General features: G+C 41.1%; 1 protein-coding gene across 1 annotated transcript in view; it reads right to left on the bottom strand.

The window, feature by feature from the left end:
- The window catches only part of ITGA4 (integrin subunit alpha 4), a 56,688-nt gene extending 34,520 nt beyond the window's left edge, over positions 1 to 22,168 (bottom strand). Inside the window, 10 exon segments of the mRNA XM_065413155.1 lie at positions 3,281 to 3,392; positions 5,257 to 5,394; positions 5,491 to 5,553; positions 5,907 to 5,992; positions 10,012 to 10,141; positions 10,757 to 10,824; positions 12,518 to 12,647; positions 12,753 to 12,847; positions 21,163 to 21,296; positions 21,869 to 22,168. Coding sequence (XP_065269227.1) covers positions 3,281 to 3,392; positions 5,257 to 5,394; positions 5,491 to 5,553; positions 5,907 to 5,992; positions 10,012 to 10,141; positions 10,757 to 10,824; positions 12,518 to 12,647; positions 12,753 to 12,847; positions 21,163 to 21,296; positions 21,869 to 22,071 — 1,159 coding nt within the window. The 5' untranslated portion in view covers positions 22,072 to 22,168.
- Positions 22,169 to 23,511: the final 1,343 nt, after the last annotated feature.

Here is a 23,511-nt window from a genome sequence, read left to right as displayed (position 1 = left end):
AGTTTATAAAATGTCTTGCCGACCAGCAGATATGAGTATGATGGTTCCATATTTTATAACCTATTCAGCAAGAGCACAGGAAGCAGACTGGATTGGTCCTATGACACATGAAGATCCATTTATAGCTGTAATTTATGTGTAAAATATTTACAAATGTAGCCCTGATGCTGTAATCAGACACGCTACAATAGACGCCTGCATGGAGGCTCAATGGACCTATGCCCAAGTACATGGTTCACACTAGTAAGTTTGATTTCAGAGCCCCATTTTTTTGTAATGCTTCAGAGTGAAGGCTCGCTCTTGTCTTTTTTCCAAGAGAAAATAGAGGGGCTCACGGAAATATCCGAAGTTTGAAAAGGGGCTTCAGGATTTAAAGAAAGAGCCGTATCAATAGTACTGCTTCTGTGTGGTTTCTGCCCTGTTTTACACTAACAGTTCAGTCTGAATGCCTTTCTAGATATGGTTATTCTGAGGTACAGTGACTTTGGTGACAACAGATGGGATGGGGACTCAGTCTAAGTGTGAAGAAAACAGCCCTTCAGCTGGGAAGGGTTTGTCTGCACAGTGCATTAGTTCATGCTAAAGAGGGGTAAATTCTGGTGTTCATTAGCTGGCCACATGGAGCTTGCTAGTGCACACTAAAAGTTCCACATTCACGTTGTCCAGTTCAAACACTACTGCCATCAAAGTCAATGCAGTTGCGCCAAGTTACAGAGAAGTTAAATTTAATTTTTAAACAGTAATAAGGGGTGATAGCCAAAATGACCAATGGCCCTTAAAAAGAAAAGATCTCCTCCCATTGCTAAAACTATGATAATTTTGCTGCCCTCTGTTGTTCCCACAACGATTAAAGCTGTGAGACACATGCCATACGCTATTACTTTGTCTAAAACAAGTCAATTTTCCTTATTTTTAAATGTGCTTAACATCTCATTAACATGCTTGTTTGGGCATATAACAGGGAAATTAAGGTAACTGGCTTTAAACAAAGTAATATGTTGAATGCCTACATGATTTAATTCCAGTGGGGAGTGCAGATGCGAAAGAATAGCAATAGACTAGTTCCTAAATCACAAACATAGTTGTTCAAATAGCCAGAGCAAATGATCCAAAAAGAAAGTTACAAAGTACATGAGTTCAAAATGCACCAAGGGAAATGAACAGATTTTTGGCTTCACTCATAAACAATCTGATTCTTTGCAAAGTGTAATAAAATAAGTGGAACCAAACCAAAAAAAACTCACGAAAGGAAAGTCTCTGCTGACTAGGTTCAGTCGAACAGTTCTCTGATTTAATCCAGTACTATACTTCAATGGTTAAAATGTTACATCTCTCTACTGACTAGATGAAAATATGACAGACAGTTGTGCTATCTAATTAAGACTAAACATACATTCTTTGGGGTAAACTCATTCACTAATGTACATCCAACTGACTTCACTAATTGATTCATAGGGTTTTAAACTACTGAAAAATAAAACAACCAGTTCTTTCATATACTTTTTCCTTGCACTTCCTATAGACAAATGAACTCTTTCATCATTCAAGAGTTGTTTTTATATTTCTCTGCCATGTCCGTTTTTCTCTTACAGGAAATATCTCCTCCACTTTCTCCCTCCTCAGTTTTAAGTTGCCTTGCCTCCTCCTCCACTGTCTCATCTCCCCTAACTCTCTTAACATAATAGGTAATATGACATAGACGGGGTATGATATCTGTTCTGTGCTATATTACCTATTACAGCTTTTGATTGTACAACTCGTTCCACTTAGCACATTGTGGGCACTACTGGAATTACAAATTATAACTATTTGCATGATGATGATCTCTTTATACACCATAAACTTCTGGCCTATCTTTAAATTATGTTAATTTGACATACCATATTTTACCAATTATCATCATCATTTGTATAGATTAATCACAGAAAGGTAGAACTCAGTTTCTAAACAGAGTAAGAAGTTTTCTCTGTCCTGAGAACTTGCATATAAAACAAAGAAAGGACAGGAAAAAATGCAGCTATGGAGATTAATGGTGAAGGAGGAAGAAAGCACAGGAGGAAAGATTCTTGAAAGAAGAGAGAGGGTGCTCAGAGGATGAGAAGAAGATGATTGTTCCAAGATTAGGGGGCTGCATGACAGAGTGTACTGCCAAGAATGTGAGATAACAGGAGCAGTAAGAAGAGTGAACCAAGACAAGTATAGGAAGTGAAGGGTGAATAAAAGGAGATGAATTCAAAGTTGTAGGTGCAGGGTGAATCTGATGTGGTAAAAAGACACCTAGTACATTAAAGGTTGCCTGTTCTTGGGCCTGGGCATGATTAGTTTCTCCTATATAGATTAAACTTTGAACAAAAAAGCAAAACCTATGGCTGAGCTTACAAAGGGGACCCAAGAAAACAGCAGAGAACTCCTGAGAAGTACTTCCTCTTCCCTCACACATCGGGTGTCTGCTTGCCTGCCTTCCCTGCTGATAGAGAGTAGCGATCTACACTCGACTTGCTGGAGTGGAAACACGGACTGTTCCTGTTCTGTATAAAGACATGAGTGCTGCCACTTAGCCCACTCTCCTCAGCCTCCCTTTCCTCTGGGGTGTCCATCCCATTTGGTTTAGCTAACTGCAGCCCCTCCCACCCAAACCAAATGTTTGAAAGCCACTTCTTAAGCTAGTTCAAGGGCTGAAGGAGGGGATGACATGGTCAGAACAGAAGGGGAGGAAGATTTCTTTAACGGTGATATTTTAGACAGAAGAGAAGTAAGAGAAGACCATTAAAACCACTGTAGCTCAGACTGTCTGTGGTAGACCCTTTAATTGCAATTTTCAGAAGAGCTCGCATGTTGGTGTTTCTTTTTAATGTGAACACAGTGCTCTTTAGAGGAGTTGGCTTGACAACCCCAGAGACTGAATTTCTCTATCCTCTGAGCAGGTCTAGTACAGGCAACAGCAGTGTAAACTTTACAACCTTGTTTCACCAACATGAGGGAGGGAGGGACTTCATCTAAAGGTGAGAGGGTAATTCAGCCTCCATATCCATTCAGTCCTTGGCCTCTCTGCTGAGACAGGTAGACACAATTTGGACACACACCCACTACAACCTGGTCTAACATTATTGTTTCACACAGGAGAAGAGTTATCAGATGGTAATGACTATGGACCTGGAGTAAATTCGGAACACAGGTGTAGAATGAAAGGCCCTTTCATCCATTAGCAATCTCCTGAAACATTCACTCCTCATATTTATATTACATTGCTGTCATGAATTACAAATATAGTCATTAGTACCTTCAAAACCATCATTATCAATGTCTCCTAGATTAGCTATGGATTCGCCAAACCTCGCTGCATAAGAGTCACTCCCAACTAGTTCTATCTCCAATTCTAGCATCTCTGCTCCCTAAAAGAAAACAAAAACAAATGTACATTAAAAAAGGGATTGCCAGTGACGTGTTGTTGACCTTTTCAGTGCATAAGCTATCAAAGATAGTAATATGCTATCTCAGAATACACATTTCTGAATCGTAAGGCTGATATAGGATATATGAATTGCACAAGTAAAGGGAGCTTAAAGTGTGGCTCTACGCTGAAAAATTAACATGTAAAATTGGCCTGATCCTTGTGTGTTTTCAAAATCACGTTTGCACATTTCAGTAAAAAAGTTAACTACTTTTTACTCTTGTTAGCCCTGAACAGTCACCAGAACTCAGAGAGTGGGAACTGGATCCTCTTCTTGTGAATCATCAACATAATTGTTTACTACAAACAGCTGGCTCTTGAACCCAGTTTGACTTTAATATACCAGGGCAATTTTCATAATGCAAGGCAGGTAGCCAGAAACAAAATCTCACTCCTTAAATTGACCACATTGGTTATGTAAATCACTAAAAATAATATATACAGGACTCTGTAATGTTAATAGAGTCACTTTTCATACTAGAGTTGTTCTTTAAAAAGGGGGAAACAATTTGTTGTAATGGTGAACATCTGTGTGCAATAAAAAGCCTACATCAAAACAGCACACAGATCACTGCAGTGCCACAAAGAACATCATGCTAAAAGGGAGTGCCATCTTCCCATCTCCCATTCCATCTCAGTTCACTCCCTATTTCATAGACTTAACATGATCTTTGGACAGCTGGAAGCACCTTTGGAAGCATCAAGGAATAACCAGCCCTTCATGAAGACAATAATTGTGGTAAGAAAACAATAATGGAAGATGCATATGTGAGAGAGAAAATAATTGAGCATAAAAATTCTAAAAATAAAATTAACAAATTAAAACTAAGCAGATGAAAATGGAAAAAAGTGATTACATTTTAACCTCTGATTAAAAAGCATAGAAAAAACGAATACCAATACATAATAACTCTAGTTATTTCATTTACCAAAATATGGGGAATAAAGAGATCTACCATTCTCTTTCCTGAATGCTACTAGTGACTACACAGCTTTCACTCAGCTGCAAGTTGCTTGAGTTTGAAGCATCACCTATTCTGTTCACAAACTGTTCCCTTTTTTGGTGGTTAAAAGAATGGCTTTCAACAAGCTAAAATATCTGTTTTTCAAATTATAAGCCATGGGTCGGCAACCTTTCAGAAGTGGTGTGCCGAGTCTTCATTTATTCACCCTAATTTAAGGTTTTGCATGCCAATAACAGATTTTAACATTTTTAGAAGGTCTCTTTCTATAAGTCTATAATATATAACTAAACTATTGTTGTATGTAAAGTAAATAAGGTTTTTAAAATGTTTAAGAAGCTTCATTTAAAATTAAATTAAAATGCAGAGCCCCCCGGACCGGTGGCCAGGACCCGGGCAGTGTGAGTGCCACTGAAAATCAGCTTGCATGCCATAGGTTGCCTACCCCTGTTATAAGCAATATAATTGCGGAGTGCATGCAAATAGACTGCAGTAACATACTAACTAGCATATCGAGTTATGAAATCACATTGATCTTTCTACTTTAACACTTTCTCTTATGAACAGCAGATTTACAGTAGATGTGGCTAGCACTTGATACATTCATATGCAAAATCATACTGCTGTTCTACCATATTCCCTGACACTAGCATAAAGTAGGTTCTAGTTAAGATCCCAGTTTTCATAGTGGTATTTTAGCAAAATACATAGTTGTACTGTAAATCATGCAGTTCAAATGCATCATCTCAGAGTTCCTGTAACAAAGCAGAAAATACTGCTATTCAGTTTGTAGGACCAGAATTACTTTAAATAGTCAGAATTAAAAAAAGAAGACACACTTACAGAACCTGAGTTGATGTAAACATAAACCCTTCCTTCTTCTCTGACTTTACTTTGCATTGGAGCGCCAACCAGTAAGTCTGAGAGGCCATCAGTATTCAGATCCACTGCGCAAACAGCAGCTCCAAAATAAGAACCAAGCTGTGCACACACACACACAAGAAGTGAATAGTCATCAAATCTTTAAGACAACACACAAGAAGTTATAATATGTACCAAAATAACATGAAAGGTTACCTTTTTACCCTTTAGTTCAGACAGAATATTTAATGCCCTTGTCCCAATGCTAAAAATGTATGCCTAAAATAAGAAGAGAATATAGGAGAAATTCAACTCTTTGCACTTACGGTTTGTCAGTAAAAAAAATGAAATACTAAATATGCTGTAGAGGAAAGACAAATCCCAAAAGGCACCAAGACCACACACAATTCAAAATAAAATACAGTCATGCAGTGTCTCCTGCCTGATCCTTTCTTAGCACCACTGAACAAGCAAGACCCTCTTTCACACTGTGTTTCCTTTCATTCTTTCTCACAAACTCAGAGAAGCTCCAATTTTCTGTGCTCCTCTGGACCACAGAAATCCACTCTCTTAGCTTTCCATTGCAACAATCCAAAGAGGAAAAGTTACAACAACAACAAAGCACCTCTTACTTTACCAGTCTGCTCCTGTTGGGGAGCTCCTCCAATTACTTCTGTACTAGCTGGTGTCAGAAAGTGGCCAGCTCCAACAGCATATCCTGTAAATGAAATAGAGTCATAACTGAATGCAGTAAATATGATTACAGGCACCATGAATATAATTTTAGAGGTGCTCTCTATGGCATATTGTCAACAATCCAATCAACTATAGTCTATTACTTTTCATACAATATATGCCTCACTCAGATGAGCTCTGAAGGAATAAAGTGCAATTTCATGCAGGTAAATAATAAACAAAATGTTTAGAAAGGTACGTTTTCATAAGATAAACAAGATGGTCAATAAAAATAATAAGGTTTGCTCCCAATTGCTAGAATTCACATTAAAAATGTCAGAAAAACATCTCACATAAAAGATGTCAAACACACCTCCATTTTCCAATTATTTGCCATTTTAAATAATGGAAATCCACCTTATTTAACAACACAGATTCATGAGTCACTTTCAAATAGGTCTGAGTTGTAACAACAAATTAATGCAAACATTCACATAAGAAAATTCAAAGAGAAACTATATCATTCAAAGCAATCACCAGATTTGTTATTTCAAATGTGGTTGGTTTCTATTGTATTGCAATAAAAAAAAAAAGGCACAATACTGTTACTAATACTGATGATTTTTGTTTGTTTGTTTTTTGGGACGAACACCTTCTTAAACAACCTGGATATTAGATTTGGCTGGCTGACAAGAAAATATTGCTGGCAATGATCAGGCAGTTGGATCCACAGGGGTAGACTTTTACGTCTGTGCAGGGCCCTCCTGACTAATGGGGCTATATAGGGATATAAAAGTCCACCCACAGATAACCTATTTGAAGATTGGGGCCTTATTTTTTTTAGCTATGCATAACTGGCCATTTGTATTCCTCTCAAATTGCAATATGGGACACAACTGGCTGAGCTCAGACAGAGGAGTAATTTAGTTTATTTATATTCTGCTCCCCTTGTAACTACAGAACTCTCATCAGCTTTCCATGAAAGTAGGGAGCGCAATATCATAGAGGAGAATTGTGCCTTAAATCTTTAACTTGCCAAGATGACTGTGTGGAACTCAGGTTCCCATTATGCCAGCATTTTCTTTTCATGTTTTAAGCTATAAGGGGTGAACAAGACCATTTATCATTTAAAGGTCAACCCCCAGTTTCTACTTATTCAACAAAAAATTAAGCTTAAGTAGATGAACCTTAATTTTCATGCTCTGATCTTTACTTTCAAGTTATTTTGTTTTGTCCAAATGTAAAAAAACATTCATTTCTAATGATTTTTTGGTAACTGCAGGTCCCAGGTCTCTGCCCTGTTCTGAAGATTATTTTTCATATGTTGTATGAAAACGATGTGAAGTTTATGCCTTTATTATTCAAGGCTCCGCACCTAAGCAAACCATTTCTGAGGCTGGGACAACAGTTCATCTGGGTTTTGTTCTTTTTACTGCTAGAACACTTCTGAAAAATCTCAGGAGAAAACCCTGACAAAATGTTACAAGTCACAAATAAGTTGATTAACAACTTCCTCATTCATTCACATTGACAAGAGGGAAGCAGTCAAATGGGAAACCTGGAAATAAGCTGAATCAAAAGGTGTACATTTTAGAGGAGCCAAGGCAGTTTTATTCCAAGATTTCCCTAACCTAGCTCCTGGTCTAACTTCCATTTAAGTCAGTGGGAGTTTTCTGATATTTAATGGGAGATGCATTGGGTTCTTAGTAATGGGTGGGTGAAGGCTTTCTATCTCCAGACCTAAAGCACACAGAGGATGAAAGAAGTGGCAGTCATGAATTCAATAGCCCTGAAACTGAAGAAGGAAGAGGAGCCAACATGGCATTGTCCGCCTCTTCTCAGAAGCTCCTTCACCAGAGCAATATGTATTTGGAACTCCCAAATGGTTAAATCCATGAAGGAATGTGGCTTGGGGACAGGTACTAAACATGGCTTCATTCCTCAGCAGTTCTGTCAGAAATTTCCCTTGGAAGTAAATACTCCCTTGTGCCATCTTTCCCCAGACAGATAGGGCTATGGCTATAGGAGGGGGAAGCAATAGCACAACTTCCTTAGGAGTTATGCTGCTGGGGGAATTGGAGAGCAATGCAAAGGGGCAGAGCCTTCACACAGATGTTCTAAGATCTCCAGAATGTCCCCTATCCAACTGGAGGCCTACAAACCCTTAACCTTGCCTGGAGGAGCAATGTCCCATGTAAATGTACCCTTCTTGCAAGAGTGTATGATGTCAGTGCTTATAGTTAGACTTCTCCTCAGGCCTAAATTAATCAAACCACCTAAGCACGTACTTAACTTTAAACACGTGGAGCATTCCCATTGTCTTCACATGTTTTTCCTACCTAAGTTGCATCTTCAATGGGTTGACTCGTGTTTAAGTGTAAGCATACATGCAAGTGCTTTGCTGGATCACCGTAATTATGAGACAGAGTTCTCAAGACTACATATATTACTGCAAAGGGGCATTTCTGCTATCCCTCTCATCATCCATCTTCTGTAAGAACTCTGTTTCTCATTCTGAAAAGCAGATGAAACACCTCCCCATTAGGCTTACCCTACAGGAAGTATGGAAATAGAAAGACCAAGTGCAATTAAAAATGTATACTGGACTATAAGAGGAAGCATAGATGGAGTTAAACTTCTGATAATTATAAATTAACTCATTAAGATGCATGTCTAGAATGTATTCATATACATACCTAAGTTCAGAACTTTTATACTGTACCAACTTCTTTCAAAATGGTAATCATTATAATTTAAAACCACCAAGAAAGTGGCTAAAAATGTTGAGACCACATCCTGTTTTAAAACAATTTCATCCTGTTTTTATTATTGTAATTAGAGCTATTCAAGTACAGCTAAGGAAATCCTGTCAAACATTATTTATTCACTGACTTCTCTTTCCCAATGTATTCTCTTCCTCAGGGGGCTGGTACTGAAACCCCTTTCTTCCCTCCAGCTTGAAATCAAACCCTACAACACCCATTTCTCATGTTCTTCTCCTGTAAAACTCCAGATTGCCACAATCTCCACATTGGCTATTAAGAAAACAATAACTCTATAAAGTAGAGACCAATCATTGATCACTGCCAGAAGAAAGGACAGTGAAAGCATATAGATTAATTACAGTAGTCTGTTTTGAATTGTATGCTGGTCACAAAATATACTTTCTTCAATTGGTAATACTATTGTTATTTATGTGCGGACGATGTGCTTAGCACTGTAAAAATAGACAAAATGACTTCAGAATCAGCCCTGAAGAAACTGCAACCTAAAAGACAGAAATATAGGAGATTGGACACACTTGGAAGCCCAGGGCAAGGAATAAATTGTGACTCAGCTAGCATCGCATGAAGGGGCACCACAGGAGAAGCAGTGCAGGGGGGGGGGGGACTCTCAGATGGTTGGCAGGATGGGATGTATTGGGGTGGGGACTGGGCAGACCTTCTCTGCTGCCCCAACCCGCCGGCCAGGATAGCTGCACCAGTGCTTTGGGAAACGTGTGTGCTGTTCAGTACAGAGACCTACTGCAGTTTACTCCTTCCCTGGAGCAGCAGGAGAAGCAGGAGGAAGCCTGTGACTGTTTGAGTCACAATCCCCCTCCCAGCTGTCCATGCGGAAGGACAATAACACACAACCCCTTACTCCAAGTTCATGGCAAAGCCATAATTGAGCCTGTTATTAAACATATTTAAATATTGCATGACATCTGCTTACTGCAGTGCTGAGTGAAGTCTACAAACCATTTATGATCAAAGTCCTTACAAACAGAGCAGTCTTAAGTGTGCAGTGTGAACTGTCACTCTTTTAAATCAAACAAGACTAGAAATTATTGTAAGTGAAGATAAAGCAATTCAGAAATAAATGTTTGAGGCAATTCAGATGAGAAGAATGTAGAGGAACACAGAATAAAAGTGAGATTTAAAAAAGATTAACATCACACTCAGAATCACAAGACAGGTCTGCAATATTGACACTCTGGGTTGTAACAAAGATGACATTTCACACCCAGTTGTATAGACCAGGGAATTAACGAAACAGATGAATAAAAAATATTTTAAATACCTAAGTAACTTCCAAATTTTACTTGGTTCCTCGAATCTGTATAAGCTTGAGAGGTTTTCGCAGTGGTATTGTATACAAAGACAGAACCAGTCCAATAATATGATCCTGGGGCTCCCATTATAATTAAATCCTGGAGAAAAGAAAAAGTATTATGTTTATGTATTAAACTCTTAAAGATAAGCATGATGAGTCAAATTCATTCCTGGTATAACTCCCCTGAAGTCAATGGAATTACACTGGAGATGTATTTGGCTCAATATCAGTGCATTAAAATCAGATCACATATAAAATGTTTTACATTTTTAAAATATGGTTATTATTTCCCTACTAAAAGCTTTGAGCGGTGAGCAATTTAAAGAAAACCAGAAACAAGGTATCTTCCCCCTCAGCAGAATATTTTAGAAATCATATTCTCAGGTAGAACATAAAAATGTACATCGCTCTTTATATACAGAATGTAAGCCTTATTAGTGTTTAATAGTTCTTTCAATAGGTTATTCTGAATGGAATAATAAAAAATATGCTCTATTATATTCTTCACTTCCTTTCAAAATAAAAAGGAATTTTGGATTTAAAATAGAGTGCCATGATAAATTATGTTTTGGCATTTTGAAAATTATTATATACCTAAAACTCTTATCTTTAATAAATTTCATTTTAAAAAGATGAAATATCATGACTATGCACAAATGTATGATGTTCTCCAGGAAATAATTAAATAGGAAACTGATTTTTTAATACACACCTTAAAGTAAAAACTAGAGATCCCAGCCTGACATGACCCATGGTTTTCTCCAAATTTTCGCACATAATCTGAATATAAAAAGCAAAAATGATTTAAAGTCTACAATCATCTTGAAAAATAGAGAGTTTCAGAATTCTTCTGCAGCTCTCTGAAATGAGAGTAGAGATAAGTAACAAGAACTGGTTTCTACTGTTGGAAATAGTACATGGACTTCAACTTCATACCAGAATAATAAAGGACTTGAGAAAATTGTCCCGTTCAAAATGCATCACTTGATTGGAGCTAGGTTTTGAAGCCTGAATTTAGCTATTCTAAAAAGGTGACAATCTCCTTTAATACATGTCAGTCCATGAAAACAGCACGTCAAAGTGAAACTTTGTTATTCTTTGCTTGAATAACAAATGCTAGTAGGTTTAACACTCCTCTTCCCACCCCTTTTACAACTCCAGCCATACTTTCGATGGAAATAACTACTTTAACTGGAGTTCTCATGATGCCTATGCCATGCATCGCTGCTGGGAATCCAGTACATGTACAGTTTAGAGCTGTAATAATCAAACTATTGCTCGTATCTATGGTCAGCCATAGCTTCTTTTGCCTTCTCCTGCTGCTCCATTAGATTTTTGGAAGAGCTCCTCCATTGTATATACCAGTGTCTTGTTCCCACTTTCCATCTCTTTCATTTTTTATCCTTCCTTTCTCATGTTTTTAGTCTCAGTTCCCTACGTCTGTTTGTCTTTCCTCTGCAAGGCTCCTTATATCCATGCTCTTCCAACTCCAATATCTTACTTTTCTTTACTAACACTTTCCCTTCAGTCTCTCCTTCATTTCACTCCCATGTACACTCACCCGTCATTTACCCGCCTCCTACTCCCTTCACCCAGTAACCATGGGAGGTGGAAGGATGATCCAGCCAGTGGCTGTCTTTGATTCCCGGGGATGGATGCTGGAAGGAGTTTCTACATCATTCTCTGTGGGAAGGCCAGATTATCTGCTCTCCCCTGCCTCAACTGGGGATAGGATCACTAAATATTTTGACATATTGTTCCCTCAGGTTTGGGGAAAATACCACAGGAGCTGGGGATCCCCTGGTAGGTTGCTGGGGGGCACTGAGGCCACCATTCCCATCTTGGGTCCCATCCTGCTCTCACTCTTGTTCCCCTGTAGATTGCACAGGGGCACCGAGGGAGGCCTCTTCCTGCAGGCTACAAGTTGGGTGAGAGATTAGGCCTGGCAGGTGTTAGACTCAGGAATGGGGCGGTAGGCAGCACTGGCTGCTACTGGGAACAGTCTGTCCGATGCTCAGGAAGAGGGAACAACAGCCAGTTGAGGATGCTGTTTCTAGTCAACTCAGACATTGTGCTCCATATGCCTAGCTGGTGGATGGAGCAAAGAGATGAACTGAGCCTGCACTGGCCTATTTATAAAGAAAATAGGCCCTGCAGGGGACCAGCCCACTGAGTAAATATTGGTTGCCCTTTTCAGCTGTTGAATCAACATTATTTCAAAGTGATCAAAATTTCACCAGAAAGTTTGGTCCATAGGCCAGATTTCTGTCTTCAGAACCCACACTGCAGGCCCTGGATAGCAGAAAGCCTACCCAGGGCAGGTGGGAGGAGGGGGCAGACAAGAAACAGTTTAAAGTGTCCACAACCCCCAGCTCATTTCTTTTTTTCAGGGGCATATCTGTTCTTTTATTTCCTCAAAACAAGTAGGATGTTATCTTATCAAACCCTAGAAATCACCAAACTCTCTGCTTACCTTTATAGCAAGGACTTATTCTTTCACTTAGTTGTGTTCGAAAATCAGGAGGGATTTCATAACAAACGCCATTAGGGAGTTTGTGTTCAGTTTTTATGTAATATATATTTTTCCACCTATGTCCACATGCCTGTATATATAAAGAAAAAAAAACAACACGAGATTGCGAAAGGAAAATGTAAAAGTTGTGAAGGTAGTATGACAAAAGGCATACGGTACTTAAGGCAATACATACAACAATGGTTCCATTTTCCCTTGGCTGCCTGGACAAGCTGACACCCAGCCATTGATTATCTCTCTCTTCAAAACAGGTCTTTCCACAAGAATCTCCTGCTGGATTGCCTGGAGCAAAGAAACCAAAACAAAACAAAAAAGCTATGACAATCAGCTTGATCACAGGAAATATACTAAAGTTATATGGACTTCCTTATTATACAACTTGATTACTAGATGATTATATTAAACAGTGTAAGTTCAGCAGAATTTATACAGATGTGTTTTGTATAGGAAGTTCCATGTACAGATATTTAGCATGGTTCATATTTTTCAGAAAGGAAGGTATGCTGCCATACATATAATATGTCCAGATCCAAACACAGCATATTAGGTGTGAACAGGACTTATTAGTCATTGAGCTCTGATTGTGTGATCATCACTGCTGAAACTGAGAAAATCAGGAAGCTGAGCACAAATCCAACATGAGTAGCACTCCTGTTAAAAAAATGCATTGCTTGTTTTATAGCCGAGGACTTCACCCCTGTGGTGTGATCTCAAGGAAAGTACTAATAAAGTGGCATTGTTATTCACTGAGCTAATTTATCACAAAAAGTATGATATCTTATTATAAAGATTCATCATTGGTATACAAGGAAATTTAAGACCTAATATTAGGTATTCAGTGAATCCAAAATGGGAGAATTTTTCATATCTAGCAGTGAACTCAAACCTCAGGTCTTAATCCTCTACCATACTGAATTAAGACTCCCATATCGAAACCCACCCTTACAGCTGATTTTGCCCAGTCCCCTAACCTGAAACCTCAAAAGAGCCTCTTGTAATTCCTGATGCATTTGGATCTGAATTCTAAACTAGAGCCAAATATCTCCTGTTCTTGCCCCTTCTTTACTCATACCGCTATTTCAGGGATTGACAACCTTTGGCATGCGGCCCATCAGGGAAATCTGCTGGTGGACTGGGATGGTTTGTTTACCCACACCATCCGCAGGTTTGGCTGATCGCGGCTCCCACTGGCCGCGGTTAGCCGTTCCAGGCCAATGGGGGCTGCGGGAAGCGGCGTGGGCTGAGGTGACAAAGGTTGCTGATCCCTGCTCTATTTGATGCAGTGCTGAGAAATCAGCTCTACTAGGTATTCCTATTCTGGTAAAATAAGATGTCTATAACTACAATCTTTATTTTGGAGATGAAACCATTATGGATCAAACTTCTGCGTACTGAGTACTCTTTATACAGAATGAAAGCAATTATTTAAAGGTGGTTGCTAGTTTGCTTCTCTTTAAATGTCAGAAAGCACTTTTTACACATGGAAGGACTTTGAGAAATTCTGCAAATAAATATTTGGCAAGTTCTTGTTTCCTCCCAACAAGTTGGTGTGTGTGGAAAGAATACTTTTATGTAGACAGGACTACAATTTAAAAAAAATATATTCTGCTTGAAAGGCTCAATTACATTTGGAAACACATTTTTATAGAAGTCTCTCTTACGTATTTACTTGCAAGAGCACATGACAGAATACAGTACTCAGTGTTTCAGTCCAATATCTTCAGATAGCATTTTGCTGCTCAATTTACCAAAACTACTAAGGTATCTATTTTTCTATCCGAATTTTGTACGATAGTTGGAATAAAAAACTCCAACAAGACTTGTGCTCACCAGTCCCAAGGCAAACTAAATCCTTTATCCACGAACACAACACAGAATCTTTCTGTCACATATAAATTAGCCAGCAGAGGGCTCCTATACAGATCAGTGAAAACAACAGAAATACTGTACAGTATATTGACATTAATGGAGGGGCAAATGGGCTTGCGTCAGAGCTGACATTTATTTGTAACATATTGGTGTAAGGGCTATTAAATTTGAACAAATGCATACTGAGTTCTAAGTGTCTGCTAAATTTCTTGAAAAGAAAATCCCCCTATATTGACTTGATGTACTGCCTCCTCTTATTCCATGTATAGCCTCTTTATGTAATACAGAGGAAACAAGAATTGTCTCAGAATAATCAATGTATATTTTTATTAGAAATAAAAGGAGTGGGGAAAGCTAGCCTCTCAGATTATCTCATGTTCCAAGAACTTTTGGAGGTTTTTCCTGAACAGCAAATAAGACTAGATTGTCATGTGGTCTGAGACGGGGAGGTTTCACTTGTATCTTCTCCGATCTCAGTGCTCCCTTCTGTCACCCATTTTTAGGTGTCCCTAAGAACTTCAGAAGCAGTGAGAAAGAGCACTTTCCTCTTCTCCCATCCATTGTATTCTCCCTTACCCACTTGGTTATTTTCCCTTCTCCTTGACTCTAAACTTTGGCCCTCTGCTCTTCCACCATCTCCTGTTTCCTCTGAAGCTTCTCTCTTGTTTTCTACTCTTCTCCTGCTCTCCACTCCTTCTCAAGATTCATTGTTGTTCCCCTTTATTTAACAGTAGAGTTTCTAGCATTGTTTTAAGGAAGGAATAGTATGAAGCTCTTGTGGGCATAAAGATGGGTTAAGGGAGCGTGGGCTTAATACCATAGATGTAATGATGAGCGTGGACCTGATATTATCCATGTTTAATCTAGTGAGAAGACAGTCGGCACAGTCTGCATCAGTTTACAGACAACAGAGAACAGCACTGCTGAAAACACCAGAGAGGAAATTGCAACTTAATTGTCTCAGGGGAAAGGGGCATGCCTTGCTCTTGTAAAGTCACTGTGAGATAAATAAAAGTGCAGCCTGTGTAAATTGCAGAGATGAAAGAAATCTCTCTGTATCACTCCCACTACATGACACTCCATGGAAACAGCAGAGTCAAATATAAGTCATACAGACCCCTGCCTTTTGCAGCCCCTACAAATCATCAAGTCTTGGATTAATAAATCTATTCCAATACATCCAGTTAGCAATATATGCTGGGTATCAAAGCAGGAGACCCCAAAATATCAATGCACATGGAAGGAAAAGATGTACGGTTGTGTACTGTAATTAGGAGTAAACAAGTCACTCAAATAACTGAGCCTCTTTGAATTGTTTTATATACTTATTTCAAATTATTCAGTGATTTGTTATTATTCACAGTAAATAATTCTTGGTCTTAAAATTGTGCAGTAGCAATTCACTTCATCTGTTCAACATCTGAAAAGTGAGTTGGCATGGATCATGTTGACTGGAGATAAGTCACATGGGATTGTTTCCATTCTCCCAATTGGATGAGTGTAAGTCTTAGAATCAGGCTCTTGGTGCAAATACTTGCATTTGAGTTTGAAGTTTGCTTTCCACAAATGTCCTTTCATATTTCTGTGAACACTTCCTTCTCCCTTGCCTGCCCCCAGGCAATCTCATTAACCAAAATATTAAGGGAATGAGGACAGAAGAGGGGTGTGAATGCAGGTGATACAAATTCTTTATTTCCTCCAAGGAAATATTTGCAGAAAGTTGTTGAAATGTTCCCTTGACTTTAACTGTAATCCTTCACCTGGGGGAGCTACAGGGCAACTTGTTCTAGCCTGATTATGGTAAGGGCTTAAGGGGAGAAATTGTGGGTGGCAGCTCTGGTCCCTACCTCAAGAAGCTGTGTAAGCTTATAACTGGAATATAGCTTTTCTTTTGTTTAATGCTAAACAGCATGAATCACTCACTGCTTTTGTGAACAATAGCTTGATTCCTCTCAGTGTTATTGGCATATTGATCATACTCAATTTTTACTTTGAGAGAAATTGAACATACAAGATATCATTGACTAAAAATGAAGAATATTATATTTTGAATCCCTCTACAATAATATACAATCATCTTAACTTGGTGGGGGAGGAAGCTGGACTCAATGGAAGTTAAAAGCATGCAGCATGTCACAGAGTTAAGGCCCTGATAGGTCTTCTGGGATATCACTCTAAAATAATATACCCTGAATCTTTATTCTTTGTATTTTTGCACACATCTAAGCACTAAAAAAACCTCACATGTGCAATCACTGTTATAAAAGCCCAGTTTGTGTATAAATTTATAGAGTAGAATACTTGATTTTATTGACAAACCAAAAACACAGTAAATTAAGTCTGAATTTCATGAAATGCTGCATTCATAATTGAACATAAACTAGAGAAGAGATTCACTGAACTCCACTGCCCTTTGTATTCAATGGACTAGATGCTCAGCTATGGGTGAAATACGCTGAGTGCAGCTGAGGGGTTGGGAAGGCAAAGGTGCACTGAAAGTACCTTCATGGCCCATGCGGCATGGGGCCAGTTGGAAACCAATCCAGCATAATTTAGAGCAGGCTTTTCTAAGTTATGCCTGGCTGCCCATGAGCCCAAGGGTCAGATCTGGCAGCTGAGATCACTGAAGCACAAGACTGCTCTGGATAACTTTCCTACACCAGAAGCCTTTGAGATCTCGTAGCTCTGGCCAACCAAAAATTTCCTAATAGAGGGACAATCAGCAGCTAGCTGGTTAAACCACTCGTAAAGCTGCTTTGCCACATCAGATTGTTAATGAGAACTCTTAATAGGGCCAAGGATCTATCCCAAAAGCTTGTAATACTCAGTACCTTTGTTGTAGACATAGAACAGCAGCAAGAATCCTCCTATACCTATTTTAGCGCATCTGCAATATCTGTGGCTCATAATTAGAAGACGTGAGTTCTCTGAAAAAGTGCTTCTTGCATTGCATGAGTAGAGACTTCAAATCTTACTGAGGTTACACTCATTAAAATGGCCATTCCTCCTCCTATTGAAATAACTAATTTTCAAAGCAAACAACCACCAGCGCTAAAAGGTCAGAACCGGAACATTCATATGAAAAATACTAACTAGGAAAAACAAGTTCAGTCATAGAAAGATACTGTATCTACAAAAACATCCATGCTAGAAAATAGATACCTAAATAAGTTAGACTTAATTGTCCTTTGTCTACCTTTGTCCCCCTTCCCCAGTCATAGATATATAAAAGGGAAGATTGAACTGAGGAGGGTAATCAGGCTAGCCCGATCTGGGTCTTATTTAACTTCCTTCCTTCCCCCATTCCCCTCCAACATGGCTGTTTTTAACTTATTTATTTTATGGCAGAACTGTTCTTTTTTATATAGCTTGGATTTTTTTAACATGAGGATTGTTTTAGAACCAGTTTAGTGTTATGGGGAAATGGTCCAGTTTAAAAAAAACCAAACTAACAGCACACTATGAGTGCTAAGTTAGCCCTGGTCTACACTACACAGTAAGATTGACATAAAGCAGCTTATGTTGACTTAACTATGTCAGTTCATAGTTAAGCCTTTCTCCTGCCGATGTAAGTACCCTACTACACCTACATAATATCTCTACCTCCATGAGAGGCGTAGGCTTATGTCGCTGTAGTTAGGGCGACGCAGCGTCCACGTAGACGCTGCATTACTTACATGGGCTGTTGGCTGTCATGGCTCCAAATTGACAAGAAAGTCCTCCCTCCGAAATCCCAGCTCCCCGCCCCCAGCTGGCTCCGTGCTTGGAGCCGTACTGCATCAAGGCTCCTAGCTCCCCACTCGAACATACAGCCAAGAGCGGCTCCTACAGGGAACAGACAGCGAGGGGCGGGGGGGAGAAGAGGTGCGAGCCAGTCTTCCGGCAGGAGCTGCGAGCAGAGCTGAGAGACCAGGCTTTCAGCTCCCCACACTGCCCCCTTAAGTCAGTGAAAGAGCTCCTGCTGAGGACGCACACCAGCCACCACTGACTGTAGGAAGATAGTGTGGACATGAACCACCACATTAAAGACTGCAGTGGCTGTAAGTTGTCCTAATATAGGTCGACTTACGTTTTTAGTGTAGACATGCCCATAAACGTTTATATTTACCATTGTCATCAATAGCAAAGTGGCATGTGGAGAGTCCTGTTTCTATTGTGACATAAGCATTCAATGAAGTGCAGTACAAGACAGAAAACATCAGTGTGTACCTCCTGCAGCCTCTACATCTGCTGGCAGAAGTCCCCCAAATCCATTTAAGAATAGCCTTTGGCAAGTTTTAAACCTGTAATTGCTTAGCTACACCCCAGGTTCAATTCAGAAACCTGTTAACTGTCAAGAAAATCAGTAGTGATTGTGTTTAACACAATCAAGGACTCATTCTTCCTTGCTTCTTCTTCATTGACAAAACTAGTAAAAGCAAAATCAAGAAATCCTGCAGAGGCAACAAACATTAAACAGCATGTAGAAGGTAATACCCACTTAAGCCATGCTGCCAGTGGCTCTGAGCATTTTCCATTCTTTCAGTGAATTATAGGGGTGCATTAGGACAGTAGTAGTGGGCTTTCCTAGCTAACTATCAATTTGGCATAACGTAGGTGCCTGCTCACTTTATCTAGAAAGAGCACCTGAAGCAGGGATTTAATTTTGCTGTTACTACCACCAGATTATAGAAATTCTTTACATATTTTTTGTCTACCTTATGTGGTTCCATGTGTCACTTCACTCTACTGAATAGAGTCACAAAATCAAATCAGGATTGACACATAAATGAAGAGTGCTAATCCAAAAATAGAAATGTAACAACTACAGCCAAAACGAAGACTCTTACTTCCTGAGGTTACTCAGGTTCTGTAACCCCAATCTACGTTAATTTAGAGAGGCATATTCTTGATTACTTATTGTATTTTCACTCCAACCAGTTTCACTGCCAAACTCCCCAGAAAGAGAATCGCCTGTAGATAGATATATTCACAGATTCCAAGGCCAGAAGGAACCATTGTGATCATCTAGTCTATATAACACAGGCCACACAACTTCCCCAAAACAATTCCTAGAGCATAGCTTTTAGGAAAACATCCAATTTTGATTTAAAAATTGTTAGTGATGGAGAACACACCACAAACCTTGGTAAATTGTTCCAATGCTAATTACCCACCCCATTCAAAATGTATGCCTTATATCCAGTCTGAATTTGTCTAGGCTCAACTTCTAGCCATTGGATCATTGTGGAGTAGAATATGTTTTGTTGTTCAAATAAAAACTCATTCTCTTTCCTCTCACCCTCTCAAATATCTACCTATTTACCTATATAGGCCTATCAACATAGTAATGGAGCACCCCGTCCCCTATTTAAAAATTACTCTTTTTTTCTCTGCATGTATGAAAATAGGTTTGGTTAATTAATCTATTGTTTTGGGGACAGTGTGGGGATATTGGCTTATGTGTAGGAATAATGAAGGGAAAGCTAAGTTAAAGTAAAGAGCATTTATTTTTTGACAGTAGCGAATGTCTTGTGGGAGCAAGTTCCATAGTCCAGCTCCTTTGAAAGCGGTTTCCTGCACTCCCAAACCTCCCCTATTGGCTGGGTTTCATGGTTTCAGTGGATCACAATGGACGTGGGAGAGATTTCAGGTAGCTCAGGGCAATCTCATGCATGGCTCTGATTACAGGATTCAGACATGGAACTGGACTCTGTAGTCAAGGAGGACAAGGGCAGAGCACGGGGGTGATGTGTTCACAGCAACCTGTGTTCTTTAACAAATGGACTGCTGCATTTTGTACAAAAATCATATACTTGGAGCAGGATACATATAGTTGCCTGTATGCCACTAGCAATCCATCTGAAAAAAACATTCCAGTTACTTCATCATGGGTTGGGAACTGAAATGTTTTAGAGAAAAACTCCAGAGCATAATTTAGAAACTTTTTTTCTTTTCCCCATTGACTTTAATTACAGTTGCCTTCAGTTCAGAAGATTGAACTACTTTCTCGGGGGGGGGGGGGAATAACAGAGGTTTAATTTAAATTCTCACAAGCCTTTGGAATCATACATGCTGAAATCAAAATATGGAAAGAAAAATAAATATGAAGATGGGAACGGTCATTTCAATTTAGGGTTAATTCACTTTTTTAAATCTAATGTTATTGTATTCCTTTCTATTGGTAAGAAAAAGACAGCTTTTTAAAAATCTAGATTTTTTAGGATTTATATTTTAAATAATGTAATCTAAATTTATAAAAGCATTGATCTTTTATATTACTGAATAGTAAATATAAATGCTAATTTCTGAAATAGCAAAATGAGACATAAGAATGTGAAATAAGCATATAGAGGACATCTCTAGGTTCTTGTATTATTGCAAGCAGTGGTATAAGTTGAAGGAGGTTTGTTTAGTCAGATCTAAACTGGGCTATGTTGTACAGGTTTTGCAATGATAAATAGCCACTAAGATGGTTTGAAAGTATTTGCAAAATAGTGGAGGGAGGAACATTTATTGAGACAAGCCAATATTTCTCCATGCTTTGGGGGAAATTCTATTAGTTGTTTATTTTGTCATTTATAACTGTTGAGGAATCAAGGGAACATAAGTGTGCACTTCGCTTCTTCTAAATAAGAGGGTTGTAGTGGCTGGCTAGCTTCTGTATTCAACTATAAGTGGCAAGCAAGCTTGGAGTTCTTCGCGGAAGTTGTAACATCATCTTCAGGTGCAAACACCATTCAACTCACCCAGCTGGAGCTGTTCACAAGTCCCACTGGGGTTGCTCCCAATCCTGCATCTGAAAATTGCACCTGGATTGACCACAGAGCTATTTGCCAACCAGTTGGCTTTAGGGGCTCCCACAACCAACCTGAAAGTGAGGAGAAAAAAATTAAACCCTGTCAACAGAAATGCAAACACTAAAATGCAACCCTCCGCCCCCAGTACCCAGGAGAATTAGAAACGAGCTTCATGCTCTTCTGCAGCCAGGGTGCAGACGTTTGCAATACGCAACTGTGTAACGGCAAACGAAAAGAAATTGCCTCCCAACTTCCTCGGTTTCTTTGCAGCGGGAATGCTGTAAGTGGATGCCCCATGTAATGGAGTAGCCAAAAAGTCACTGTAACTTTAATCGGATGCAGGATTGCGCGAGCTGGGACAACTTGAATGAGGTTCAGATTTGAAGCCGTCCCTAGAAGAAGTTCTTGGGAAGCTCCCACTGAGTGACTCACCGACACCCACAAAGCAAAACCTTTCCTCGGGGTGCCTTAGATTAAAATGTGAGCAGCCGGGCAGCAGTCATTGCCAAGTCAGACCAGCAAAAACAGCGATGACCAGAATGGTGATAGTCGGTTTACTGCTGTTAGGAAAGTTCCCAAAGGTTTCCCAGCAGCCAGAGTTACAGAGAGCTGAGAAGTCGCCTGGCGAGCGAGTGATACTTACCATCTACTAGTGCCATGACTGTGCAGCACAACCGAATAGCCAAATAATGTCCCACTGAGCCCCTTGAAGACCACGGGGTGCTGTGTGTCTAGGTTGTAGGCGTGGGCAGTCCTCATGTAACGGCCCAGGAGAAGGAGCAGCGCAGCCCACACGGGAGCCCCTCTTGAGGCGAGCCCCCCACTCAGCCTCTCCCAGATCGGCATGGCTCTTTGCAGAGCGCGGCCAGGTTACAGCCACCAGCCCCGGCAGCGTGCCGGGCACAGTCCGGGGAGCAGCCCCTGCAGTTGGGAGCCGAGCAAGTGACTTGTAGGTCCCACGCTGTTCCCTCCCCGCCCTCTCTCTGCGGCGCGGGCGGCCCGAGAAGCTGGAGGCAGGGGGTCCAGCCCGGCAGCCCCCAGGGCACAGCGGCGGTTTAGTGAGGGGCTGGGCAAGGGGCAGACAGAGCCGCCTGGCCTTGGCCTTACTGGAAATCCTGGGCGGTGGGCGGGCGAAAGCCCCTCATTCAGCTTCCCCCTCGGGCACCGCTTAACGCACAGCGGCCAAGTTAGGGGCAGGCTCCGTGCGATATTTCTCACCAATGGGAGCACCCCCCATGCAGGGGGTAGAGCAGGGAGGAGCCCAGCCCCGGGCCCGCTGCTGCTAGCCGCAGAGGGATGCTCCCCTCTTGCCCTGGGGAAGCAGCACTCTCCCGGGCCGGAGAGTGCGGGCAGCTTTACCCACCGACCCCATGTCAAGCCCCCTGCGCCATCCTGCACCTGCTCCCAGGCCGCCCCCCCCCAGACGTGCTCCCACGCCCCAGCCCCCCACTACCACCCTGCACCTGCTCCCAGGTCAGTGCCCTCCCCCACATGCTCCCACGCCCCAGCCCCCCCACTACCACCCTGCACGTGCTCCCAGGTCAGAGCCCTCCCCACGTGCTCCCACGCCCCAGCCCCTCACTACCATCCTCCACATGCTCCCAGGTCAGAGCCGCCCCCCCCCACGTGCTCCCACGCCCCAGCCCCTCACTACCATCCTCCACATGCTCCCAGGTCAGAGCCACACCCCCCCCCACGTGCTCCCATGCCCCAGCCCCCCACTACCACCCTGCACATGCTCCCAGGTCAGAGTCCCCTCCATGTGTTCCCATGTCCCAGCCCCCCCAACTACCACCCTGCACATGCTCCCAGGCGAGGCCACCCTGCACGTGCTCCCATTGCTGGGGAGATGCTGGGCTTTGCCACTTGTGACAGATGTCACCCTGGAGCTGCACACAACTGCCTTGCCCCTCGGCAGGAAGGTAACCAGCAGGACACAAGGGGGACTGGGGAGCACTGAGGAGATGGGGGGGCAGCAAAATATTTCAGCAGGGGGAGTATAAGGGGTGCTCCCCAAAGAGTTTTTAACCTTCCTCCCCCTCCAACAGACATTATTACCCCTCCCTGCAAAATGCCAGTTGTCCTGTTCTCTCCTTGCTAGCCTCTGCCCCCAGGGGTGCCTGTCAGATGGACACTGCCAGGGACACTTCTGCCCCTGGGGCCCAGCAGCAGTCGTGGAAGATGGAGGAGAATTACAGCCAGAAGGGGAGGCTGCAGGAAGTGGGGGTGGGGATGGCTGTTGATAGGCCCACCTTCTAATCCCTCCCTGAATGGACGCAATGCACC

The sequence above is a fragment of the Emys orbicularis genome, chromosome 11, assembly GCF_028017835.1.
Source record: "Emys orbicularis isolate rEmyOrb1 chromosome 11, rEmyOrb1.hap1, whole genome shotgun sequence".
NCBI lineage: Eukaryota > Metazoa > Chordata > Testudines > Emydidae > Emys > Emys orbicularis.
The sequence above is the reverse complement of the archived record's forward strand: the minus strand, read 5'-3'. Positions and strand labels throughout refer to the sequence as shown.